This window comes from Lissotriton helveticus, chromosome 10, assembly GCF_964261635.1.
Source record: "Lissotriton helveticus chromosome 10, aLisHel1.1, whole genome shotgun sequence".
In the NCBI taxonomy this organism is placed as follows: domain Eukaryota; kingdom Metazoa; phylum Chordata; class Amphibia; order Caudata; family Salamandridae; genus Lissotriton; species Lissotriton helveticus.
The window spans coordinates 817,971,329-817,989,153 of record NC_136071.1 but is presented as its reverse complement, the minus strand read 5'-3'; the positions used below and the strand labels follow the sequence as shown (position 1 = coordinate 817,989,153).

At 46.1% G+C, this 17,825-nt stretch overlaps 1 protein-coding gene across 1 annotated transcript in view; it reads left to right on the top strand.

Annotated features, from left to right (window-relative positions):
* The window catches only part of YME1L1 (YME1 like 1 ATPase), a 478,651-nt gene that overhangs the window by 125,017 nt on the left and 335,809 nt on the right, over positions 1–17,825 (top strand). The window contains exon 5 of the mRNA XM_078663402.1: positions 2,383–2,492. Coding sequence (XP_078519528.1) covers positions 2,383–2,492 — 110 coding nt within the window. The remainder of the gene's footprint in view (positions 1–2,382; positions 2,493–17,825) is intronic.

The window sequence follows — 17,825 nt, the reverse complement described above, 5'->3', positions numbered from 1 at the left end:
TGACACAGATTATAGATGAACTGTGAGTAAGAAGCCTTGCACATGATTCTTGGTCACAAGAGTACAAAAGAATTGTGAGGAGAGTGACTGGTATGAACTGCATTTAATGTGAATTCCTCAATGGTGGTTTAACTACAGGAAATTCTTATAGAAGAGAGTCTTAATTCTCCTGATAGTATGGTATGTGTTAGTAAGCATATTTAGACAAGTAGAATTTAATTGCAACCAGTAATAATTGTATAGAGCTGTTTCCATTATCATGCATGTTGTCTTTGTACGTGTGCATTAGGTATTCTCTCCAATTGGAAGTTTGCTACCTGTAAACACTGATAAGGTGAACAAATGAGAGTTGCAGATAGAAAAGTCGAGATAACACAGCTCAGCAGTTATCTCTTCTCTATCCTATTCCCATTCACCCCATAAGGGTGTAGACTGGCCTGAACCTCAAGGTGGGCAATACCTTCAGGAGGGCATTGGAAGCTTATGCCGATTCTTCTCCTCTGGAGAGCAGTGGCACCTGACACCACTTAAGTCTACGGCAATGCATTCTACACCACTCTAATCTGCTCTGCATCACTGCACTCCAGCCACTACCTCCATGCAAATGAACTCTACACCTCTGCACTCTATCCTGCACCACTCTGCTTTACCCTGCACCACTTCACACTTCTCTGAAAAATTATGCTTTAGGCCACTGAATTCTATGCCACTCTACTCCCACCTTACACCTCCCCCCCCCCCCCCCACGGGGATCCACCCTACTCTGATCCACCCTATTCGGATCCACCCTACTCGGATCCACCATACCCTACTCTACTCCATTGCACTCTACTCTGCACCCCTCTAAGTCACTTGATGCCAATGCATTGTACACCACGTTACTCCTGACCAGTGCACTTTAAGCCACTGCAGTATATGCCAGTCTACTCGGCACCCCTGTACTTGGTCACTTCACTCGGACTCTGTGCACCATTAAACTCTACTCCACTCTGACACTATTCTATGCCACTCCATTCTAGAACACTCTCCTAACAACACTGCTCTGCTCTACGCAGCTCCCTCTGCACCACTCCATACCACTTTACCACACTCTATTGTATGACACACTGCTCCACTCTATGCCACTCCAGTTCTCCACTGTACGCCCTTCCACTCTATGCCACTCCCAAGACAAGCAACTCCACTCTATGCCACTCTGCCATTTCACTCTACTACACTCCTGCACTGTGTGCCACTCCACTCTGCCACTATCTACTCCCCTCTATGCAGCAACCTCTACGCCTCTCAACGTTGCTCTACTGCACTCCTCTCTGCTCTAAACCACTCCACAACTCTTTTATTATATCTTACGTAATGCTTGCTGTATGATTTACATATCCATCATTTTCAGCGCTCAGGTGGTGCAAGGGCTCCAAAACCCATGCAAGACTACTTGGCTTGGTTCGGCTTTGGCTTGGATGGCGCTGATAATTTGTGGGCTCACACACCTCTATAGCAAACCAACTTGTAGTTGTTATCACTTGAAGCAGTTACCTCCTCTTAATTATACATGACACTGTTGGAATGGATTGATGGACTCTGTTCCTGCTATAGAATGCCTGGGATGGTGAGTAACTCCCAGCTTGTGCCTACACCATTTAACCTCTTGGCCACACCCTCCAGATTTGAATGTAGTTGAGCAATCTGTATTAGTTGAGACAAGCTAAAATTGATGGAACGCAGTGAATTTAGATTACAGATTAAGTATCGGGAGTTATTCAAATTGATTCAAATATTTCCACTCTTCAGATTTGTGATGTTTCATTAAAAAGCCCCAGCACATTAAATATTCCTTTGTAATTTTATGAAGCTCAAAAAATAAAAATGTCAGTTTACAAACCATCGCAATCATAGTTAAGGTTTAGTTTGTACTGGAGCACATTTTATGCATAAATATATTACCCATCCATACCTTTTGTGAAACCTCCAGTCTTTCAGTTAAGGAACTCCCCCAGGTTCCCCCAGATTGTGTGCTCCCTTGGTGACCTCTTTCCAAATCTGCAGAATCTTTCAGTGGTTTGAAGTAATTTAACCCACTACAATTGTGCTATAGACCCATAACATCTAATTTTTCTGTGTTTTGCAAGATCCACTTTTCCTAACCAGGCATCATTGTTTCTTACTCGGACAGATATGTTTTTGTTTGGTATGAAATAGATAATTTATTTCACTTTTCGTTTTCACTGCAAGCCCTTTATAGGAATGCTAGTTGTAGAATTTTAAGGATTGGTGTCTCCTTCCTTCTTATTAAAATGAAAGCAGTATTTTTTTAGATATACTCTTGACTGTATTGTTAACTTTAGGATACAAATAATTTATACATTTATTCCAATTATTATTTAGTGTACATGCAGACCCGAGGCTTTAAAACTTTAAAATCAAGAACTAGGCGTTTGCAGTCTACCTCTGAGCGAATTGCAGAGTCAGAGTATGTTGCTCCTTCTTTTATGAAGGTAAGTTAAGAAACCATTTTCCCCCACAGTAATTTGCTTTCTTATCATGTGCAACATTGTGCTGACGGGCCTTTGACATGGATATAAGGTGGCAGAGGTCAGTGAAGAAGTTTAGTAGATATTCATTATATAGGTAAAGTACACGTTACAAATTATATTGTGCATTTTGCAAGGACAAACCACTAGGACCTTTTAGTGTGTAGTTTTCTCTTATGAATTTCGCAATACTTTTTCGCAAACTCTGATGCTGTAAATATATCTAGAAATATATTTCTACTGATAATTACTGTAAGGAAACAGTCTTTTTTGCTGGATTACCTCGACTATTTGTCCACACTTTGACTGCTAGGCACTAGTGTAACAGCTCTGAACACTGCTAAACAAGAATCACTTCATGTTCTCTGACCCTTAAACTGGTAAGTTTGATTTTGCTGTCCCCAGTTGGCATAGCCTAATTTACTTGTAAGTCCCTAGTATATGGTATCGGGGGTACTCAGGGCCTGTAAGAGTGTCCCACTTGGACTGCAGCGATTGTGCCAACCTGCATAGGACAAGGTAAAACATGGGCCCCAGTCTGCCAATGCAGACTGGATGGGCAGTTTAAAACTGCTTACTCGACTTTGCCATTTAAAGTAATGGCGAAGCCCAAACCTTCTTTTTAAGGTTTCCCCTGTAAATAAATAAATAAGGGAGCTTAAAGCCCATCCATTATGATAAGCGTGGCTCAAAACCACCTGAGCAAACTTAACTCACTCAGATATCATTCCCATAAAATAAGCCAGCCAGACAGGGGAGAAGAATTAGAAAACATTTATTAGCCCATTAGTTTCTCTATAGAGAGGCCCCGTCAGGACTTCACTCCAAAAAGTGAACCGAGAGGACTGCCAGTTATCCAAACGACAATACATTATAACACGTTACAGCAACATTAGTGAAGCCCCTAATGGAAAAGTACAGGACTGGAGAAATGATGAACAATGAACGCACACATGAAGCTGCTGCACCTGTGGGAGGATGGCTCTGTTATCACCCCCAAGGCCATGGAGCTGAGACTCCGCTCCTCCCGGGCATGGGAACATTACTGATAGCAACGAAACACATTTTGGTTGTTAGTTTTCTGTAAATGCTAACTCAAGACGAGAAATGCTGAGACCAGTGCATTACGAGGGGGCAATGCTGTCGGGTCGCGGAGGCCTGTTTCCAAGATGGCGGCACAGCAGCTAAGCTAAGAAATTGCCAACTGGAACACGAAAATACCCAATTAGTCCTAAATACACGTGCAACACCTCTTTCGGTTAGACACACTATGCTAACTTATACATCATCATGTTATGTGAATTGAGGGGCGGGAAATGCAAAACCTATCAGACCCTCTTTTTAGCATTGTGTGGCTAACATGGGTGCAGCCTTTATTGGCCATAGGAGTGCCTTTACATAACTATGGGAAAAGCAACTGGCTAATAATATCCTCAATCCTCAAAGATACTCTCATCAATAGCCATAAGTGATTGGATCTCTTTGTGTATCACATTATTCAAAACAGGGCATTGTCGAGATTGATATTTGGAGGAGGTCTTGGTATTGGCCCAAAGCAAACAACCAGGAGGAAGACAATAAACACAACCACAGCAAATCAAAATAATCCCCAGAACTCCCACTACCCCCATTAAAATCTTCCAACCCCAGGAAGTGAAAGCTCCCCAGAGCCACCCACTCAATGACCAGGTACCAGTATCCTGATGTAACTCAGCAGCCAATCGATGAAGTTTTAGTACAGCCAGATTAACAGTCGGAGCGGAATCAGGTATGTAAACACAACAGGAAGTCCCGATGACGCGACAGGCTCCACCCCTATCAGCCAGGATGACGTGATGGACCATTCTATTTTGTAAAGTGAAAAGTCTTATAGCCTGTATCTCAACAGTCATATTGGTCACAATGTCAGCTTCTGTATTGACCACTTTCTCCATAACCCTAGATAGTCTCCTAATAGCCCTACTATTAAACATAGAACCCCAAAATGGTAACAGCCCCCGGGTAATGTCCGTCCATTGTTGTAAAGAAGTATCAGTCTGATCAACGTCATCTGCTTGAAGTTCCCTTCCTTTTTCTCTGTCCGGGAACCACTGGGGACCAACAATGGGTCTTATGGTAATTAGAAGGAGCCAAATAAACTGGGGGTAGAAGATACGCTAAATGGCAGACACCCACCCACCCCTCAGGTAGCCAGAAATATCCATTCCCACCGCAGACAAAATAGATATTCGGTGGAGGGACCAAAGAGGGGCTGATGGACAATCGGATTGAAGAGGTCACGTTACAGGAACTATTACCAACATTTATAGGTCCCTTTCCTACAATGCAAAATGGAGACTGAGGACCCACCACAGCAATAGGGACTAAGGGATGTCTGCTGCTATTCCCCGGGGGAGGTCGTTGGAAAATAAAAGAAGAGTTCAACTGCCGGAAACTCTCTCTAACGAGATCTGTGTCATTCTGTGTAGTATACCGTCCCACCTTTCTGTAACATGTATTTACAAAAGTCTGGTCAAAACGTCCGTCATTAAAAAATGGTCCAAGAGGGGATTAGTGTATAGGACGTACTCGCATTGTCAGGGTGGATCCACTATTGGTAAGTCGGGGCTGCAAGAAATCAGGTTGCTGGGAGAATTTCACCAAACTGATCAGGGTGTACCATCCCACACAACTATTTACATAAGATAATGAAAGCGCCAACAACCTATCCTTTTTGTGTACTGCTGAAGGCAATAACCCACAAACCCAGCAGTCAGTGACATTGTATACAGCATGAGCATGATGTAATGTCTTAATGAACACATTATCCTGATAGCCCCTACGCAATGATTCTTCTCGATAATCTAGAGTAACCACATTAGGTTCCGGTGTCGGGGTAGTGATAGACATGAATTGGTGAACCGGTTACTTCTCATCAAGGAAAAATAGAATCCCAAGAACTATTATGAGTGCAATGATGATCACCACTATAACTACAATTTATTCGTTCCTGGATAATGATGACCAGGATGAATCAGGTTCAGCTCTGCGAGGAGCCGCAAAGGGCTGCTCCTCCTCGGGAATGGGACGACCAAAAGGGTACATATTCACCTAGCAATAAGTCCAATAATAAACTAAAAAGGAAAGGGATCAGTTCACACTGAGGCCAACCAGAGGGGATCTTCTCCCTGTGTCCGTTAGAGCCTCACAGGCAGGCTTCTATTGTTCATGCCCTAACTCCCACGTCGGAGTTGCACAGCTTCACAACTCAAAGGAGCACTTAATCTGGGCCCAGACACTTCCTAATGTTCTCGTAACAATGTCTCGACTAGTGCACCAGGGCTTAATCTGTAGTTCTTCCCTACTTCTCTCTCTTTAGTCCTTCCCTAATTCCCTCGCTCAGCCCCTCTTCCAGTGCACTGTTCTCCTTTTCTGGGCCGCAGATTATAGCGAGTGCTCCCTCGCACCTCTGGATCTATGAACAAAATGGGGGGGTCAACGGCAAGGGACTTATCCACTGATGTCTAATCAATTCGATCTCGAGAGGCTTCGTCTCTCTCAACTGGGGTCAGCCTCTCTTCGTTCTCAGCTAACTCCTCTCCCCTCAATTGAGCATCAGAGAAGGGCACATACCTAGGAACTGTTTCACTTTCCTGATCAGCGACGCCCTCCCTCACCCACGCATCATAGGGCAATGGAAGTGGAACCTTCTTCACGTGACTGATATGCGTCCACGACTTGTGGCCCTGGATCCTGAGTGCGGTACGCGTTGCCAACAGCACCAAGCGAGGCTCGCTCCACCTCGGTTCCAAACAGGATTTCCGTTGATACCGACGAACCAATACCCAGTCTCCGGGTTGGATGGAATGTCCAGGCCCCTCCGGTTGCGGCTTCAGCGTGTCTGCTACCTGTTGGTGAAGGGAACCGAGATCTTTAGTCAAAGCATACAAGTAGTCTGTTAACAGAGGATATTCAATATCCCCAAAACATTTAGGCCTGGGGACACCCCAAACATTAGCTGGACGACCAAAGACCACCTCATACGGGGAGACACCTGTCGTGGAGTTCATCGTCACACGAGTAGAAAGCAGAGCTAAAGGAAGTGCGTCTGGCCATCGCAGACCTGTACTCTCTTGGATCTTAGCCAACTTTAACTTCAAAGTTCCATTATATCTCTCTACCAAGCCTGCAGATTGGGGATGTCGTGCTGCATGAAATTTCTGCTGAATTTGCAGTCCCTTACATATCAGTTTCATCAATCTAGCATTAAAGTGTGTCCCGTTGTCACTCCAGATCACCCGAGGCAATCCGAATCTAGAAAAGTATTCCTTAATCAGCACCTTTGCTGTTGCCATAGCTGTACATTCTTTCATTGGGAAAGCATCTACCCATCTACTAAAAGAGAACACCACCACGAAAACATACTTGATATTGTTAACCCTCTCCATCTCAATATAATCCATCTGGATCACCTCAAAAGGGAAAGAAGGGGGTGCAAAATTACCGAGGAGAACAGGTGTCCCCCTCCCAGGATTGTATCGCAAACAGACCATGCAACGTTGTACTAACTGTGTCGCCACTCTAGAGATATTGTCATTGCGCCATACCGTGTCCAGTAATTTACAAATCTCCTTTGCACTAACATGTGCTGGTCCATGAGCCTTTGTAACCACAGGAAGAATATATGCATCACGGAGCAGCCACCTTCGTTTGTCTGATAAGTCTGTCCAACAATCATCCGAGTCCAATCGCCCCACACTCTCCCTCCATATCTTCAACTCGTCCTCTGTTGCCCCCGTCTGAATATCCCGTACACTCTCCACAGTGCTCATAAACATGTCATTGTCTGGTACCCAACTAGCTGGTCCTGCCACAAACATACGTGAGAGTTTTGTCTTAGCAGTTTCCTTAGCTGTCTGATCTGCAAATGCATTGCCCCGGCCCACATCATCCACCACTGCGTTGTGTGCACTACATTTGATTACAGCCAGTCTTTTGGGAAGTATTAATGCTGTCAACAATCGTAGTATCAATGGGCCATGCTGTATCTTTTGTCCATGTGATGTCAAGAAACCTCTTTCTGCCCACAGTCGCCCATAACTATGAGCCACGCCGAAGGCGTATTGGCTGTCAGTATAAATATTCACATCCAATCCCTCACTCAATTCACACGCTCGTAACCAGGCTATCAACTCCGCAGCTTGTACTGACTGATAAGGAACCCTTGATGTCTCCACAACCTTCTGCAATGTTGTTATGGCATAGGCTGCAGTCGTAGTGCCATCTGGAAGTTTAAAACACGAGCCATCGACATACAATTCCCCTTGGGGTTCAATTAGGGGAGTTTCTGTCAAATCTATCTGTCCCTTCGTTTCTTCCTCAGTCCGAAACAAACAATCATGGACGTCATTGTCCTTTTCGTCCGAAGGGAGGGGTAGTAACGTGGCTGGATTCAGAGTGGCACATCTTTTGGTTGTAATATGAGGGGCAAACAACGTCAATTCATAGCCCGTGAGACGAGCACTAGTCAAATGCTGTGTCTGTGTCTTATTCAATAGGGTGTCCACAGAGTGCGGTACCATCACTGTGAGATCAGTGCCAAGGACGAGCCCCGCAGATTGTCTAATTGACACCGCGGCAGCCGCTGTGGCTCTAAGACAGCTCGGCAATGCTCTTGCCACATTGTCAAGTGTAGCGGAAAAATACGCACAGGGTCTCTGCTTCCCCCAAAACACTGGGTTAACACTATGAGCGCACAACCATCCGCCTCATGCACATAAAGTACAAAAGGCTTCTGGTAATCAGGGGTGCCAAGTACAGGTGTAGAACACAGAGCAGTTTTCAACAACTCAAAAGCTTCCTGGCATGCGGGGGTCCAAGGCAAGGGCTCATGCACCTCCTTGGTAGTCAAATGAAGAAGGGGCTTGGTTAGTAAAGCATGGTTAGGTATCCACTGACGACAATACGATGTTATGCCCAAGAACGCGCGCACCTCTATTTGGGTCTTAGGAACAGACATATTAGTTATCGCCATAACACGCTCCGGCGTCAACCTCCTCCCCTCCTTCGGTAGGAGATGACCTAGGTAGGTAACCTCTTGTCGACAATACTGAAACTTAGAGAGTGACACCTTATGCCCATTACGTGCCAAATGATGTAAAAGTCGGACAGTGGCCTCCTTACAACCTTCAGCCGTGTCAGACGCAATCAACAAGTCATCTACATATTGCAACAACACATTACCCGCAGGGAGTACCAAATCATCCAATTTTGTCTTCAATGCTTGACTGTATATACTAGGGCTCTCAGTATAGCCCGGGGAATTCTACAAAATCTGAAACTACGACCAGATAATGAGAATCCGTAAAGATGGCGACTATCAGGATGAAGAGGGATGCTGAAAAATGCATTCTTGAGGTCCAAAACAGAAAAATACTTGGCAGCGGGAGGTAGCGTTGTCAAAATTGTGGTTATATCATAAACTACCGGGTATTGGGGTTCAACTACTTTATTAATCTGCCTCAAATCAATTACAAATCTATAGACATCTTGTTGATCACAACCAGCATCAGCAGAAGGCTTCTTAAGAATCTGAAGAATTGACTATTGCACACATTGGAGGCCGTCTCCTCCACCACTCCAGATTGTATCAAATCTTGAATGATCTGTAAGAGATCCTTTTCACCCTCATGTGAAATCTTATACTGGCGTATACGCGGTAAACTAACTCCCTGCTTGACCTTACCGGAAACGGGGGCAATATTCAATGTACCCATTTCAGTGTCACTACTTGCCCACAAAGCTTCTGGCACCTCCTGAAGCTCCAGTGGGAGAGGTTCGTCCTTAGAAAAGCATTGCTGAGCCCGTGCAACAGAGGGGCCCAAGGTAACATAAACACCATCCGGTGAACAGTAAATAGTAGCATGCACTCTCTTCCACAAATCCAGACCTAAAAGATTTTCACCACAATGGGACGTGAGAAGGAACGGAGAATCAACAGTAAAAGGACCAATCGTAAGAGTGAGTGGTTTAGAGATGGGGCTAATCACCGGTGTACCTGAAAACCCAACGGAGATGTTATTCTGGCCAGACAGCGCTGCCCCAGGGACCAGAGAACGTGCCACGGAACTCTTCATAGCTCCTGTATCCACTAAAAACTTCTTGGTGGACCCCAGCAAGTCCGCAGTGACATAGGGCCCTCGCTGATCTACCTGCAATGACACTGGTCCCTTACTCTGCCCTATGCTGTCCTAATTGTAGGAAAAACCTGTTACTTCGTCTACATCAAAGTCATCTTGGTAATACTGTCTGTCCCGCTCCCCGTCACAATCTCCTCGGTAATGCTGTCTTTCCCTGACACCATCGAAGTAGTTCCCACCTGTTCGCTGACCCTCACTAGGTTGCCAGTCATCCCTACGTGCTTCCCCACGACCTCTACCTCTGCCCCGTCCTATGTATCCATCCCGCGGCTCCGGACACTCCCGCCACCAGTGACCCTCCTTCTTACAATTTGCACCCTGATTTTCCCCCAATGCCAAAGTCTGCCTTCCTTCACGTCCATATCCAACGCCACCTTGCCCGGCCGCAGTGGGCGGGGCCCCACGTCCCCGTCCTCGTCCTCTGGCTACTTGCTGCAACAACACTCTCGTTTTCAGTTCCTTTTGCTCATAGTACTGAGCCATACTCAAAATGCCAGAAGGGGTGGACGTCGTCCACGTACTCTCAGAAGCCTGTAACCGAGCCGATAATTCCGGTAACAAATTATGCACAAATCTGTTCACAAAAAGTCGCACCCCGCCATCTTGCGATAAATCCTGGCCACTGAAATCCAGAAATGCCTCCTCAAAGCAAGTAAAGAAGTCAGACACACCCTCCTCTTTCTTCTGGCGACATGCAGTCAACTTATCCCAATCCACTTTCTTAGGTGGGAGAAGGGAGTGCATGTACCTAATGATACGTCCAGGCAGGGCTAAAATCTCCTGTCTCGGTTTATCCCCCGGCTTCCTTTCTTTATCCCAATCCTTAAACTCCTGCCATGTGCCCCCCAGCTCGGCTGCATGATCAGTACCACTCACTTGTCTCCATACATCCACTGGAAGCAATAATCCAAAGAATAACTCTATGTCTGCAAATGTCATGACTGTGGAAGTAGCCGCCTCAGTCAATTCCTTATAATAGGCAGTAGGATTCTTTCTGGAGTCAGGTAACTGTCCCTTCAGTGCCAACACCTCACTCCTCTTCCAGGGAAAATAAACCCATTGCTCTTGGAAGCGAGCCTCAACCCGCGCCCTTGTCACCGCGTGTGTCACTGGATCCACCAATTCAGATATTTCAGGGTGAAAGACGGGGTGAACCTCACGCATGGGGTGTGCCCCAGGCGTAGAGGGACCCGTGGACTGTAATTCATTTCTGTAGCCAGCCAATGTACGCAAATTTCCATAAACCTCTCCCAAACTAGTATTGGCCCTGTAAGCTCTGTCTCTAATATCATAGATAATCTGGGGCGCCATATCCCCACGGCACTGCTCCCATAACCCTATCAACGTCGCTGACATGTGCCACAAAGCATGCTGCTGCATCAAAGGTTCATAATCTTTCATCGTAGACCAAATATCCTCCATTGTATGAATGGCATTCCGAGCCCATTGACATGCTTGATTGGCCACAACCTGTTTCACTTCCATACCCACATTAGAACGCGTAAGTAATTTACGTACATGGTCAAGTATCATACGCCCATCAACCCCCCTCGACCCAGAGTCGCAGTCTTAGGCATAGTCGGAGGGGTAGCACTCGCCGAAACCTAGGTAATGTAGATGCAGATAGCGGCGTAGCCACAAGGGGGGCAGACGGGGGTGAAGTTCCCGCCGGCAAGAAAGAAACGAGGGGCGAGGTGACGGAAGTCAATGCAGCTTCAGCACCTTTCAAAACACTGGAAGTAGAGACCAGGATAGCGGAAGGGTCAGAGGAAGAGGTTGCCTGTGAAGAGTCAGAAGCAGACAGAACAGTCGGAGAAGTAGATAGCGCAGGATATATCGATTGCAGTGCATAAGGGGGCAGGGGGCGGGCATCCAAAAGGTCCTCTATCTCATCCTTCTCCTCCGCTCTTACCACATAACTCCTATCTGTTTGCAATCTATGAAGCCTATCTGCGCGCTCAATCCCTGTCTCTGTCTCCGCTTTATTATAGGCTCTCACTTTTTGTACCATCGACTGAGTAGCTTTCTTCTGGGCCATCTTCTCCTCTCTCATCTGTCTCTGCCGAATCTCTTTTTGCCACATCCTTAGAGAATCTAACATGCTCTGGCGACTGCGTCTAGCAAACAATCTATCCTGCAAGTAATCTATCTTAGCTGTATCGAATGAGCCGGTCAACTGCCATTGCAAATCCACATTACCCGTGGTATACCGATGCCACAAAGTATTAAACAAAATCAGGGTAAGTCCATATTTCACATACATCTCAAAGTTAGGAGAGCCTTCTAAAGGATAAAGCTGACTCTCGGCCAATCTGGCATCAGTTGAATGACAGCAACACCCAAAACATCGCAGCTTACTGAAACGCGTCATCTTGCTCACACAATCAGACACAGCCAAAGAACTCACATGCACCCAGACACAAAAGGACAAAACCGCTATTCCCACAAACAACCACTCATGTCCTCACACACACATATATTTCCTATGGGTATACATAGAGTCACCATACCAAACACGTGTTACCACAATGGGACAAGGCTCGTCGTTCGAGGCCTGGGGAACCAGACCCTACCGCAGACTTAATAAACACTGAACAGCGCAGAAGCTTGCCGGAGGACAGGTCAACCACACGGGCGACACTACGGACCACCGCCCGGATTCATCCCGGGAGACCTGGGACCCTTCCCGCAAACCCCCCCCCCCTTCCGGGTTAGGCTTGGGTCCTTTCCCAGTGTTCCACCAAGATTAACCGCGACTCCGTCCGAGTACCGTCCGGCCAGATGCTCCGCAACATAGGAACATCAGGCGTCCCTCCAAACCTCCACTAAACCCCAAACAGTCTGTCAGAGCATCTCGTGCACTCTGAGTTCCCTGGAGCACCCTAGCCCCGTCAATCATCAGTCAGACCACTCACCTCTTTTTCGCGGAATTCGACATCCCCTGTTCTCCACCACCGGCTGCTTAGACCAACACGGTCAGCTCCCAAAGGTCCGCCTTCTGGACCCCGGCGCTGGATCATAAGCCGGGACCTCTCCCGATCAGCAGGGTGGGGCAGCACTACGAGAACCAAGCCCGGCATCAAATGGGTACCCAGACCCACCGTGCCGACCAGACGGTCCCCGGCCTTCTACAACCCACCTACGGGCGAGAAAGATCCTTATCGCGAGGTCCCTGTTCGGGCGCCATCTGATAAGCGTGGCTCAAAACCACCTGAGCAAACTTACCTCGCTCAGATATCATTCCCATAAAATAAGCCAGCCAGACAGTGGAGAAGAATTAGAAAACATTTATTAGGCCATTAGTTTCTCTATAGAGAGGCCCCGTCAGGACTTCACTCCAAGAAGTGAACCGAGAGGACTGCCGGTTCTCCAAACGACAATACATTATAACACGTTACAGCAACATTAGTCACGCCCCTAATGGAAAAGTACAGGACTGGAGAAATGATGAACAATGAACGCACACATGAAGCCGCTGCACCTGCGGGAGGATGGCTCTGTTATCACCCCCAAGGCCACGGAGCCGAGACTCCGCTCCTCCCGGGCATGAGAACATTACTGATAGCAAAGAAACACATTTTCGTTGTTAGTTTTCTGCAAATGCTAACTCAAGACGAGAAATGCTGAGACCAGTGATTTTCCGCTCATAAGGGAGGGGGCAATGCATTCGGGTCGCGGAGACAGCAGCTAAGCTAAGAAATTGCCAACTGGAACACAAAAATACCCAATTAGTCCTAAATACACGTCCAACACATCTTTAGGTTAGACACACTATGCTAGCTTAATTAATAACCATTTGTTTGCTTGCTTGTCACTCATTTCGTGGCTTTCTATTGGTTGTTGTGTGCAGTTTCCGTTCTCCCTCAGGCTTTTCTTGTGTGTTGTGGTTTCTGTGGAGCTTGGAGCAAGTGCCTTTTCCTTTTGAACACTTCATCCACTGCTTCTTATGTTGCTGGTACTTTTTAGGGCTCGTCCTATTAATCCCGCAAGTGGTAATAGGACGAGAGTATAGTAGGCAAAATAAGCCGTCAAACCACCTAGTTTACCACCTGCTCCAGTATGGAACCTAAACGTGGTCCTTACAAGACTTACGGGACCCCCTTTTGAGCCTTTACATAAGTGTGAATTACAGTTCCTAACATGGAAAACTGCTTTCCTTGTTGCCATCACCTCTCTCAGAAGAGTTAGCGAAATACAAGCATTCACAATTACAAGAACCATTTTTTCAGATACACACTAACAAAGTGGTTCTTAGGCCTAATCCAAAATTCCTGCCAGAAGTTATTACTCCTTTTCACCTTAACCAATCAGTAGCGCTACCTGTGTTTTTTCAAAACCCGGACTCTGTTGCAGAAAGGGCTTTACACACCTTAGATGTTAGAAGAGCCCTGTTATACTACACATATAGGACTAAAACCTTCAGAAAGACAAAACAATTATTTGTATCTTTCTCTCCTCCACACAAAGGCAAACCCATCTCTAAGGGGGGAATTGCCAGGTGGATTGTAAAGTGTATACAAATATGCTATCAAAAAGCTCAACGTACACTAGCAGTTCCTCCTAGAGCACACACTACTCGCAAACTAGGAGCCTCTATGGCTTTCTTAGGAAATATACCACTAGAGGACATATGCAAGGCAGCGACATGGTCTACAATACACACCTTCACAAAACACTATTGTGTTGATGTGCAAGCCAAGCCCCAAGCTGCAGTAGGCCAAGCTGTCCTTAGAACACGGTTTCAGAATACTGCAACGGATACAGGTGACCACCGCTAGGGGAGGCACTGCTGCACAATCGATGCACAGTATACGATCTGCAGCTCATATGCCTCGAACGTAATATGCTACTTACCAGTATGCATCTGTTCTTGGCATGTAGAGCTGCAGAGTCGTATACGCCCTCCCGCCTCCCCGGGACTTGTATCCGTTCCAGTTATCATCTTAATTAGATGCACACGCATGGACATCCTTTCTTTATCTTTACTTTTACTAACTCCATCATTTCCCATCATGGTGAAAAACAATCTAAGGTTGGAGTCGATGACCATGCGCAGTATTGTCCAAGGGAGGAGTCACCTATCTCGTGACTACAAAGACTTCTTCCAAGAAGACAACAACCTGCAATCATCCGAGCCCAACACCAGGTGGCGATCTAATGCACAGTATACGACTCTGCAGCTCTACATGCCAAGAACAGATGCATACTGGTAAGTAGCATATTCCTTCTACGTACTAACCCAAGATTCATACCTAAAGTTCCTTCGGACTTTCATTTGAATGAACCGGTAATTCTTAAGACTTTTTTCCCTCAACCGACTACTCCAGTAGAGAAAGCACTTCACTCTTTGGGCATTCAGAGGTGCTTAAAGTTCTATCTTCAACGAACTAAAGACTTAAGAAAGTCTTCTCAAATGTTTGTGTCCTTCAGTAACCCTCATAAGGGTTTCCCCCTCTCCAAGCAAGGGATTGCTCGTTGGATTACCAATGCTATCCAGTATTGTCACAGAGCAGCGGGAAAGCCCCTGGAAGGTCCAGTCCGTGCTCATTCCACAGGGGCGATTTCTTCTTCTACAGCCCTCTTTGCTGGTGTTCCTATCCGGGAAATCTGCCGTGCAGCGACCTGGAGCAGTACACATACGTTCACAAGGCATTACTGCCTGTATTCTGCGACGCAGAGTGACACAGCAGTCGGCCAAGCAGTCCTGAGGAACCTCTTTCAGTAGGTGTGAGTTTTCCCTTTCATCCCTCCTTCCATGTAACTGTTTTATCAGCTCTGGCACATTTTGGAACCTCATGTATTGATGTTTTCAAAAGTTTCTAAGTATGTTATAACATTGAAAATGTCTGTATTATATATTTTCTATGCCTTTGTTCCTAGTTTGATATTGGTCATAGTTCCAAAAATGTGCGGCTAACTGCTAGCTATTCTGATACAAGTATGGGAATCTATGAAAGTTCCAATACTGAACCAGTTACTTACCTGTATCTTTGGTTCTCCAGTATTGGAAGCTTTCATAGATTCCCATGCGACCCATCCGCCTCCTCTGGGAAAGCTCAGCCTCTTCCATCTTTAGTGGTTTGGTAACACAACGGCTACGAAAATCTGAGGTTCTACTGTACTACACAGACTGTTTGAATTGCCTTGTTTGTCCTTTCCTAAGTGTGTCAGTTGGATATCGGCTGGTGTCCTGCTGTTATCACATTATAACTTTCCTTGAAATTGTTTATCAGAAAATAAATCTGTCCGGCTGGACAAAGAATATAGTGTCTATTTAGTCTATATTTATCCCTCAATATCCACTTCTGTCTAGGGACCACTGTTCTGTATAAACATATAATTTCCTAAGGTCCCTTGCATATTGCTTCCTTGAGTTCCCTTGTGCAATAAAAATGCCATGTGTATCTACAGCTATAGGAAACTGGGGTTTTGTTACAGTAATCGCCCACACTTTCCTGGCCCCTTTTTACTAGATGTTCATTTTGAAAAGACAGTGCATTGAGGCCTGCTAACCAGACCTCCGAGCCAGTGCTCGTTCCCTAAAACAAGGTACTGAATAATTGTAACCCAATTGGATTGGACCTTAGCACCCCTGTAAGTCCCTAGTAATGGTACCTGTTAGACCTGGCACCATTGGCGTGGGTCTCCCTTCCATTTTTGTTGCTGTTGCCTCATATGTTTTTACTGGTTATAGATGTTTTGGGTACTGTGCCACTGCTATTCAGTGCCACAGTGCAAGTGCTCCCTGTGGTAAATTGATGTATGGATTAGTGACTCCATGATTGGCTGGTTTGGTTTACTTACAGACCCTAGTACAGTGCACTGTGTGTGCCCAGGGCTTGTGAATCAAATGCTGCTGGTGAGCTTGCAGCACTGGTTGTGCCACCCACAGAAGCAGCCTGTAAAGTTTGTCTCCGGTCTGCCATTGCAAAGCCTGTGTACAGTCTGGTACTGCCACGTTGACTGGCAAGTGCATCCTCTTGCCAGCCCCATAACCTTCCCATATCCTCATATTAGTCACCCCTATGGCAGGTCCAAGGGCAGGGTGCATTGTAGGTAAAAGGTAGGATGTGCCCTGATGTGTGTGGCATGTCCGAATAGTGAATTACAGCCATTTCGTTTTTCACTATTGCAAGGCAACCTGTTCCTCATAGGCCAGAATGGGCAGTTTGATTATAACCTCTTATAATCCTAAGAGACTGAGGGAACTAGGTAGAAGTTTAGTATGACTGAACTCAGAATGACAGAATACTTCTGTAGTAGGGGATCTCTGTGTATAGTCATAATCTAGTGAATAGTCCCGCCCATGTGGGTGGACCCCGGAGCAATCAAAAATAATCTCTTAAACTGTCTTCATTGCAGTCCTGCATAGACACTTAAGAGAAAATTAAAGACCATAATGCAGCCTGTATCTACAAGGCTACACTGTCCAGTACTTCAGCTAGAAATGCCAAGGATAGAACACCAATAACACATTTAATACAATTTGTCAAGTTTCACTCCTAGAGAAACTTTCCTCCCCTCACCAAATCCTTTGAATGATAGAGAGGAAGGAATGGGCAGACAAGCCTCCATAAGCTGCCATTATATGTCTGGAAAAGGGATACCGTGCCTTTAAGGAACTCTCTAGAGACCCTCGGTATCCCAGCATGCACAGTCCCTTCCTTTTACTTTCAGTTCTTTTTTCCGGCTCCTGCTAGCAGGACCCTGGAGCATTGAGCTCTCCCTTTTTGGGTGTTTTGTTAACTTTTTGGCACTTTTAAAGTGTTAGTGTGTTCACTCGACGTAGTTTTGCTTCTTCTTCACTTTTCTGGTGATTTTTGCCACTTTCTTGTCAAATATGCCTGCCTTATTTGAGAAATGTCCAGAGTGTGCCAGGAAGAAAGCAAGATCTGATCCACACAGGGTGTGTGTCCTGTGTCTACCTGCTTCTCATGTTCCTGGGACTTGTGAAATCTGCCTGCAGTTTTCCAGTTGGACCCTGAAGGACCGAGAGAAGATCAGGCTCCAAGGACTGGAGCAAAGAATACAGCAAGGTCAAGGTGGGTCTGGGCAGGAAGCGGCTTCTTCCTCTGCCCGTGCTGTGGCCTCTGGGGGGGCTCCCCAGTAAGGAGAAGGC